The sequence below is a fragment of the Apteryx rowi genome, unplaced genomic scaffold (assembly GCF_003343035.1).
Source record: "Apteryx rowi isolate R43461 unplaced genomic scaffold, aptRow1 scaffold_1006, whole genome shotgun sequence".
Lineage (NCBI taxonomy): Eukaryota > Metazoa > Chordata > Aves > Apterygiformes > Apterygidae > Apteryx > Apteryx rowi.
The window spans coordinates 107,428-117,897 of NW_020447205.1; the positions used below are offsets into that span (position 1 = coordinate 107,428).

At 42.7% G+C, this 10,470-nt stretch overlaps 1 protein-coding gene across 1 annotated transcript; it reads left to right on the forward strand.

Annotated features, from left to right (window-relative positions):
* Nucleotides 1-198: 198 nt before the first annotated feature.
* On the forward strand, nt 199-2,595 carry SLITRK1 (SLIT and NTRK like family member 1). The gene has a single exon (XM_026063700.1). The coding sequence runs from the start codon at nt 496-498 to the stop codon at nt 2,572-2,574; it is 2,079 nt and encodes a 692-aa protein (XP_025919485.1). The 5' UTR covers nt 199-495; the 3' UTR covers nt 2,575-2,595.
* The last annotated feature ends 7,875 nt before the right edge of the window (nt 2,596-10,470 follow it).

A 10,470-nucleotide genomic window follows, 5' to 3' on the forward strand; every position in this document is an offset into this window, starting at 1 on the left:
CGGAGCGGAGCCGCGCACGCGGGTAGCCCTCCCCGCTCCCCGCTGCACCCTCTGCCTGCCTCCCTCTAGCATGCAGCGGCTGCTCGTCCCCGTGCCGCTGAGCCAGCCCGGTCGGCAGACCTCTACTTAGCTGTCCGGGAGGTGTCGGGGAGGGGGGTTGAGGAGGGGGATTTTTTTCCTTCTACTTTTTTTTTTTTYTTTTTTTGCGTGCCTTGCAGTACGTGCCTGGATAGTTTGTGGATATAATTATTGACTGGAATCTGGGCTGTTGCAGTTGTATGTGGCGGGGGGGGGAAGAGAGGGATTCAGGAGAAAAGAAAGAGTCGTTCCCCCCCCCTTCGCCGACCCTCCCTGCTCCCCCTCCCCGCATTTTTTTTCCCTTTGGTGGTGGTTCGGACATTTCATGTATTGAATGAACTGGAATTGTTTTCGGTGTGAGGAGGATGGTTGCTGTTACTTTGTGATGAGATCGGGAATGAATCGCTCGGTTTAAAAATGCTGCTTTGGATTCTGTTGCTGGAGACGTCTCTTTGTTTTGCTGCTGGAAACGTTACAGGGGACGTTTGCAAAGAGAAGATCTGTGCCTGCAACGAGATAGAAGGGGATTTGCACGTAGACTGTGAGAAAAAGGGATTTACCAGCCTGCAACATTTCACTGCCCCAACTTCCCAGTTTTACCATTTATTCCTGCATGGAAATTCCCTGACTCGACTTTTCCCTAATGAGTTTGCTAACTTTTACAATGCAGTCAGTTTGCACATGGAAAACAACGGTTTGCACGAGATTGTTCCTGGGGCTTTCCTTGGGCTGCAGCTGGTGAAACGCTTGCACATAAACAACAACAAGATCAAATCGTTCAGGAAGCAGACTTTCCTGGGGCTGGACGATCTGGAGTATCTCCAGGCAGATTTTAATCTATTGCGGGATATTGACCCGGGAGCATTTAGGGACTTAAACAAGCTAGAGGTGCTGATTTTAAATGACAATCTCATCAGCACCTTGCCCCCCAACGTGTTTCAGTATGTGCCGATCACCCACCTCGACCTCCGGGGAAACCGTCTTAAAACCTTGCCTTACGAGGAGGTCCTGGAGCAGATCCCAGGCATTGCTGAAATCCTGCTAGAGGATAACCCCTGGGACTGCACTTGCGATCTGCTATCGTTGAAGGAATGGCTGGAAAACATACCCAAAAACGCTTTGATCGGCAGAGTGATTTGTGAGGCTCCCACTAGGTTGCAGGGCAAAGATTTAAATGAGACCACAGAGCAAGAGCTGTGCAAAAAGAACAGAGTGGATTCTAGTCTAGCTGCTCCCCCTGCCGAAGAAGAAACCTGTGATCCTGGTCCCATTCCAACCCCCTTTAAAATACATGGCAAGGAAGACCCTGCCACGCCAGGATCTGGTCCAAACGGAGGTACAAAGATTCCAGTCAACTGGCAAATCAAGACCAGACCTACAGCTGCCGTGTCGACAGTTAGCGTGAAGAGCAAGCTACCGGCTACCATGTCCTGTCCTCAGATCTGCAGCTGCGATCAGATCCCTGGCTCGGGTTTAAAGGTTAATTGCAACGACAGGAATGTGAGCAGCTTGGTGGATCTGAAGCCCAAGCCGTCCAACGTGCAGGAGCTGTTTCTGAGAGACAACAAAATACATACCATCAGGAAATCCCACTTTCTGGATTACCGGAAACTTAATTTGCTAGATCTGGGCAACAACAACATAGCCACCGTCGAGAACAACACCTTCAAGAATCTCTTTGATCTCCGATGGCTCTACATGGATAGCAACTACTTAGACACCCTCTCCCGGGAGAAATTCGCTGGGCTGCAAAACCTGGAGTATCTGAATGTAGAGTTTAATGGGATCCAGCTGATCATGCCTGGCACTTTCAATGCGATGCCCAAACTGAGAGTCCTCATCCTCAACAATAACCTGCTGAGGTCTCTCCCAGTCGACGTGTTCGCCGGGGTCTCGCTTTCCAAGCTGAGCATACACAACAATTATTTCATGTACCTCCCGGTGGCGGGGGTGCTGGACCAGCTCACCTCCATCACTCAGATTGACCTGCACGGCAACCCGTGGGACTGTACTTGCCCTATCGTGCCTTTCAAACAGTGGGCAGAGATGCTGCGCCCCAAGGTGATTATGAGCGACCTGAGGTGCGAATCCCCAGAAGATTTCTTCAAGGAGGATTTCGAGTCTCTCTCCAACGACGTGATTTGCCCGGAGCTAAAAGTCTCGCCCACGTTAACTTCCACTAACAAAAACAGCACTGGGTTGACAGAGACAGGTACTCATTCCAACTCCTACCTGGAGACCAGCAGGGTCTCCATTTCGGTGCTGGTGCCAGGACTCCTGCTGGTTTTTGTGACCTCTGCCTTCACGGTGGTTGGCATGCTGGTGTTCATCCTGAGGAACAGAAAGCGCTCCAAGAGGAGGGACGCCAACTCCTCCGCCTCGGAAATCAACTCCCTGCAGACGGTCTGCGACTCGTCCTACTGGCACAACGGGCCCTACAGCACCGACGGAGCCCACCGGGTTTACGACTGTGGCTCCCACTCCCTGTCAGACTGAGCCGGCGGGCAGGGCGTGGGGGGCCGCGGCCACTTCTCAGCCAGCAACCGGGGACCCGGCAATCAGCCTCGTCCGCTCGTGGGACTGATACCCGCCCGGCAAGGGACGGCCCTGAACCTAAGCTACCTTTCGTGAGAAACAAAACACCCCCCCACACACACCCACACCCCCACACCCCACGCCCAGCAAACACTGTGGCCCGGTGCAGCGGGAGCCCGGCGGCGGCGGCGCCCCACGCAGCTCTGCGCACCCAGCGGCGCGTTTGGCGCAGCCGCCGCCTGCGCGCTGCCGGGGCCGGCGGGGGAAGAGCGAGGATCAGCTTCCTTCGGCGCCGGCAGGGCCAGCCGCGGCTCGTGGTTTTGTCGGGTTGTCGCTCTCTTTTCGCTGATGGGTTTTGTCTGGCTTTTTTTGCCCCCGCTCCCTGAGGACCGAGCCCTCGCCGAGAGGCCGGGATGAGGAGGGGGGCAGAGGAAAGGCCGGTGCCGGCCTCCTCTGGGCAGCAGAGCAGGAGTGGAAAGTTGCACGAAGGCATGAATGTAATGTAAATAAATGACTCCGACTCCGAAAACAAACATAAAACATATTAAAAAAAAAAAGTGCTGCATGGCTCGCATGGATACAACGCACCCCAGGGACGCTCCAGCCCCCGCCTGGAAGCAGCGTCTAGTTCACACCATCATCCCTCTTACCTGATAAGTCCCTTCGTATCAAACCTTCTATATACGAAATACAGTATAATAATAAAAAGTGCCATTTCGCCATTTTTGTGTGATCAATAGGCAGTAGAGATCGTACTTTTACCGTGGAAAAAAATTGTAAAGGTTTTATTTAAGACATAGTTGCATGGATAGTCTCATTGGATCATTGCCTTTTTTTTTTTTTTTTTTTGGAGGCGGGAATTACTTTGTTGGGAGAGATTTGCTTTGTTGCTGGTGGGTTTGGGTTGGGTTTTTTGGGGGGAGGGGGGCTTGGTTTTCTCTTCTCTCTCTTCCTTTTCAATATACATATTCAGTATTGTCTTTCCATCTGAATGTAAAAATTAGTACCCTTGATTTCTATTATGGTAACAGTGTAAACAGTCAAAAAAACAAACAAACAAAAAAAAAGAGGCAGTTAAGCATGACCAATTAATGTCACTCTAGTGCTTAGACTGCAAAGTTTAATGGTAGAAAATTCTGTGCTATTGTAAATCTTACTATAACTTGAGGAAATCAGAACTGAGGAAGCAAGTGAAACTTACTAATTCTATTCGAGGATTTTATAATGGCATATTTTTTCAGTATTAAAGTGAAAATGTTTTCAGCTCCGGGTCCTTACCATTTTTCCAGCACCAGCACTTGCAAGTGGGTTATCTGGGTTTAGGGGACAGAGCTTCCTTTCAGTGCTCCCTCTGTGTGTGTCTCGCTCCCTTCTCTCTTTCTCTCTCTCCGTCCCTCCCTCCCTTCCTCTCTCATTCATTCACACGCAGAGACACAAACACCCTTCCCTCACCCCTTCCCCAATGTAAATATCACACAGAAGTTTCCTGCCTCCTCCTCTCCCTCTTCCTCGCTTTTTTTTTTTTTTTAATGCGGCAGTGAATCCCTTTATTAATACTGTGAATCTCTCCCTGCTGCTGCTGCCGCCGCCGCCTCTGCTGCACACACTGCAGATATATTAGGGATGTTAGTGGGAATTTGATTTAATTGATTCTGCCTAGCTCGGTCTCATTAAGCCGGAGCCGGATTTGAGCGGTCAGCACTTCAGGCCCATACGCAGCCTCCCGGACTGCCGGCAAGGCCAGCCTGCTGCGGGCGGTTGCCTCCAGCAGCTGCCAAAAGTGGAAAAACTAATTAGAGAAAGGACTTTCCCATCCATGCTCTGGGTAGCTGCAGCTTTTATTACTAACAGCTGAAAAAAACACGGTGCAGTGCTGTTGTCCGACTTGAGGCAGCTCTCCTTTCATTCCTTTCCTGTGCGGGAAAGTGCCCCTTAACTCAATAATACACGTAAAGGCGAAAGCCCCTGCAAAGCACTTGTAACTCCTAGCTCGAGTCCCAGGGGAGATATGGAGAATTTCAGTCACGTTGCTTCTGGCTTTCTCCAGGCAGAGAATCCTTTTAACGAGTAAAACACTGTAAGGGACTTGCTAAACTTCAAATACTGATTCGGTTGGCTTTATAGAAAATGTCCACCTTTGGGATATGTGACGAGAAAACAGACGTACATACACGCACATTGCACTAGACACACTCTTGAAAACGAGGCAGAAGTCTAATCCCAGGTATTCATGAAGTATTAAACTGCTGAATATATCATTCCTCCAGAATCCTTTATCACTGTGGAAAGGTCTGCAGTCTCCTAGAAAATACCTTGAAGTTTGATTGTGTAGCTCTGGTAACAGAATGTCCATCTTAATTACATAAATCACTCCTATTGCAAGGACCCTTCTTTATTTTCCTGTGCTTCTTTGTTAGGCTGATTGTTCAGCCAGGACATTCTGCGTCAGACAAAGTGATGGCAGTAGAGTCACTAGTTTGCCATTCTGCTTTCCTCCTACCAGCTGGAGAAGAAGAAGAAGAAGAAGAAAAAAAAAAAATTACATGTGAGCCAGTATTTCTGTCCTTAGGAGGCCATCAACTTTTAACTCAGGCATGGTCCAAAAAACACTTAAGAATAAGGCAACGCACTGCTAGATTACCACCTAAGTCTTGCTGCCTTCTCCATGATATTGTAGTGAGAAAATTAAAGAACTGAGCGCAGTGAGAGTACATTCAGTGCTAAAACTCATCATTACATTACAAGCACTGTTATGGAAAATAAAGATATACTAAATTAAAGAAATACTAAATTAAAGGTGTTAAATCACTGGCTGAGGCCAGACATGTATGAATGCTAGAGCATAAGGCACTAAATAATGTGCATATGATTTTTTTTCATTATTAAGAGGTAATAAAAACTTGTGACTTTGGTCATTCACTTTCCTTAAACTGCTAGCTCACTGGCACACTTAAAGACTATAAAAATGTCAATTCAACTAAAATGTTGAAGGCATGTTTTTGACACTGGGTTTCCAGTTTGAGAGTTGAGGGGAAATAACAACAACAATAAAAACCCTCTCTCTTTTTCTGTGACACTTTCTGATTTTAACACTCAGATAATTCTTTCTTCCATCTGTCAGACACTCACACTTAAGACACATAGGTCATCTAACTCTCTGAGATTATATCATTGCCAGGCTCTGAATTATGATGTTTATCTTGTTTGTATGACTAACATTTCCAAGATCCTTTCATCAAAACAAAACACTCAACCAAAGGGAAAAATAAGAGAAAGAAAAGGGATGAATGAGAATGTATTGAAAGATAGTGAAGCATAAGATAAATGAAGTACAAATATATTAAATAAATATATTAGCTGTACCACATTAACAAAAACTCATTAAATGTTTTATTCATTTGATAAAGCATAACTGTTATGATAATACTTCTAACACTGGAAACCTATATAWTACCCATATTGTTACAATACGTGTTGCTTTTTTTTTTTCTAAGTTAAGAAGAATGCCATAACTTCAGGCATAGCATACATCATATTAAATTACTTCTTATTGCTTCTTCCATTCATTACAGTAAAGAGCTTTCTGTTGTTTCAGAAAGGACAGAGAGGAAATAAGTAGGTATCTTGTTTAGTTACTTAGTTAAAAAAAGTTATTTGTCTGCGAAACCTTCAACTAAGAATACCCTAGAATTTAAATTGTTGCCATAGAAATATATGCCTGTATGCATGGTAGCCTCTTGCATGCTATTTAACAGAAGGCTGAATGGGATTCTAGTAGCAAGCTGATAATATGTTGAATTATTACCAATAGGTGATATATATCATTTTTAGCAGAAGTGTACTGGTGGAACTGCCCACAGATGTGCATTTTTATATCGCTTTGTTAAATTTATTGGTTGTGGTAGGGTGTTTTGTAACTTTAGTTCAGTTACATTGAAAACAGTGTTTCAGATCCACTTGCAGACTAAGGTGATGCAAATTCTTTTGAACTGGATCAGATTTTATCTGAGAGTGAAGAAAAGGCTTTGTCTGGTAGTCTTTACTCAGGCAGAGCAGCCATTAACTTCAAAAGGCGAACATTTCACAGTTTCTTAAATTCTGCTTTCATGAAAGTTGTTGGCAAAACACATTAGAGGAAAGTTAGGGCAGCAAGAAGCTGCAGATCCCCCCTCCCGCCCAACAAGAATCCACTCCAGCCTCCATTGCCCGTGAAAAGTTTTGTAGTCTCCCAAATATGAAAGTCTCCTCCCAAAGGCAGGTAGCTTTTATGAAGGGGTAAGCTCCTTTTCCTTTTTAAGTTTTTGGTAGTGGCTCGTTCAGTTGCAAAGTAAAGTAGGATTTTGTTCGAGAATTCAGTATGGTTGTTTATACTAGTTTGTTCATTCAGAGTTGGCTTGGCTACATTTTAGTTCAAGTGTGATATACAGTGAACATTCTTAAGTGATTATTAACTTCAGTGGATAGATCTTTTCACGTTTAGAGATGTTGCTGTATGTTTATATGTAAAGCAGGACATTTTCTTTGGATGAATTTTATTCCATGTGTTTGTGCAGCACAAATTTGTGGGAATTCTTTGTGATTTATGATGCAGAAGTTTTAAGGCAATGGACAGGACTTATGAGTTGGCTGCTGCATAAGTACCTTTTTGGTAATGTTTGAGGACAAGTCAGAAAGTGAGGAATTCGTGATTTATGTTGGCAAACATCAGTTGCCATAAGATCATGCATATATTTGTATACTCTGCCTAAAATGCTCTGAACTGTATTAGGATTATGGCCATGACCAATACAAATTTCAAGAATCTGTCTAATTGTCCCTACTTTTTCCTAGACGATGAATATTGGCACTGGAGAAAATGTGGACTAAAAAATGCTGGAAGTATTCTGTTATATTACATTACATTTATTATAAATAAGTTTAGCAAATTAGGAATTATTATATTATTATGTTTTTACTATGTCTTTACAAATGCATTGTTTACAGTGGCAGCTTAATAGATTAACTTGTAATAGAAGATGGTATTTAACATAACTGAGAATTTCAGAAACTGCTATCATACTATCTTATAGGTGGGGAAAATTGAATGGGATTCACCAGTATTACTGCTCCAAGGCTAATTATCTGGTCAACTGACATATTGTCATGCCAAATGGCTTCATCTATCCGATAAAGTTTCTGAAGCAATTTTTGTATATAATTCTCAAATATATTCTTCAGTTATGTGAGAGAGGAACAAAGTCAGCAGAAATCCCACTGAAGCAAATGGGAGTCTCCTGCATCAAACACTTGAAGGCTAAGACTGAAAATTTGTAGTGCAGGGAAGTATGGCCAGAAATAGGCCATTCCAGAAGACACTAAGTTGACTCTAAGGGAAAAAAGACTGCTTCAAGAACCATTGTTTTAGTGGAACTGGTGGAACAAAGTGTTCTAGCATTTGCCCCATTGAAATATTGCTAGTATCTGAACTCCTTCTTCAGCTTTCTCCCTTTCCAGTAGGTAGTGAGGAATGATCCTCCTCAGATAGTTTCCAGCTAAGTCAGTGGAACAAATCCTCTGAGTTGTCAATGATTTTTATTGATGCCATGAGTATTCAGACAGATACCTCATGCTTTGGTCTCAAAGCAGATATATCTAAGTAAGGGTTGTCATGCTTGGTTTGTGCTACTTTATCATTCTGGAACCAACTGGAACTCTCTTGCGAGTCAAAAACTTGACCTCATGGTGGGGGGGGGGGAAGAGAGAGATAATAGTTCTTTTTTTTTTCAAATAAAAGTTCAGGTAGTAAAAGCAGGCTGGGAAGTCACAAGGAATGTTTTGGACATCAATGAAAAATGTAGTGCAGATGAGCTATGAAGAAATTTGGAAGCAGCATAGTCCAGTGGAAAAAATTAGGGGATGTGACTCATTTCCTGGATAACTACACAACCTAAAGTGTGGGTGGGATTTGACTCACCTAAATTGATGGACTTGATTCAGATACCTAAGCACAAGCAAATAAACCCATCAGGGACATCCTAGCATATCTGAGATGTCTGCATGAGGCTGTTAGATGCAACACAAGGCCTAGAGCATACTAATAGATTTCTGGAGCGGCAGCTGGAGGCTAGGTTGGGAACATTAGTGCATATCAAAAAGCAACAGAAGCACATGTGAACAACTGAATTGAGCCCTGGATCTCCACTGAGAGGCTAGTGGCTTGATTCAGTTACTCCTGTCTAGTGTCATTTGAGTTACCTTGGTATCTGAGCTGCCTGCACGGTGCTAACACGAAAGAATCAAAGCTTGTGTGAGATCTGGTCAGCTGGTGGCCAGGCAAAATACTCTAAGATACCACAAATGGCAGAGGAATTGAATACTAAACATGGCTTAGTTATATACACTGCGCTGTAGATATTTAAACACAGGTGAGAACTAAATTAGCCCCCTGAAATTATACATATGAACCATATCAGAGATGTTAGTTGAGACATGACAATTTTTAAAGGGTGACAATTATTTTTTAGAGGGTATCTATTGGTCAGATGTATCCCACAGATATATTTATTTCCTTCTGTTTTCCTACTTGGGTTTATATTTGTCTTTTCAAATTGCTAGCTCTTTGACTTGGAGRTTGTATCCTAATGGTTGCTTTTGGATGGGACTCCTATTTCAGCCAGTGCCTTCAGAAATTGCTATAGTACATAATAAATATAATAGAAACATCATAAAGTAATAGAAGGCTCAGAAAACAAAAATGTAACAACAACAAAATCCTGACAGCTATTACTACTACCATAACAGTAAATAACTGGTTCTTGGGTCAAGTTTGAAATAAAAATGAGGAATACAGTACTCCAGGGTTATAGTCATTGTTGAGGTCATTAAAAGAATCATAATGAGAGACAAATGCTAGCAATGGGTGAGAAAATACAGTGGAAAGTGTTTCAGAAAAAAAAACCAAAAAACTGTTCCATGAAAAGAAAGTGCCAAATTATAAGTGTTTTTTTCACAGGAGGATTGAAAAGGGAAAAATATAATTTAATTATGGACACACAGTAACAAGCTATTCGCATGAGATATCTTAAAGAGAAGACAGATGGTAGGAAAGATTTAAGTGCAGGATGTAGACTATGTGGCTAGACCCCAGAGACTATTAGTCATAATGTAAGTGGATGTATCAAGTTGCCCAGGATAAATATGGCATGACAAAGTTGGCAATATTGTGTACCAGACACTCTGCAAGCAATATGGACTCTTAGAGAGAACTGTCCGCACTTAAGTTGGATGCAAATGTAGAGAATAAAAGCATAAAAGCAGCATAGAATTTTCTTAACAGCTACAGTTCAGGAAGCAAATGATTCAAAATTAATTAATGTGGTTATAAGAGTTATTTTGTCAGGTGTCTTTATCACGGAATTTTCTTTTCCATTTGATGAGAATATTTTAGCTAATTTGGCAAGAAAATATTGATAAACACAATCAGTTAAAACAAACCCTGCACTACTCAAAATATAAGTATTGCACTAATTCTCTGTTATGTAGTGAAGATCATGGCAGTTGAAAAATGAGCCCGTGAATGAAAAGATGATCCTTTCTTGACAACATTCTTCAAAAAGATAGGTCAATGGGTATCTCTAAAACACTGAAATGGTAACAATTTTTTTGTTTCCCTTTTTTTGATGCATTTTGACTGTTGCATTAATCTCACTTACATCCATCTTAGAGATTCTTCCTGCTGGAGCATGGATGGCGGAAGGGAATAATATTAGTCATCATAATAACAATAATACACTTCAGGTTTCAGTCTTCTCTGCTTTCTTTCTTTCCATAGTATACTAAGATGCACATATCCTATAAGGTGAAAAAAATATCCAAACT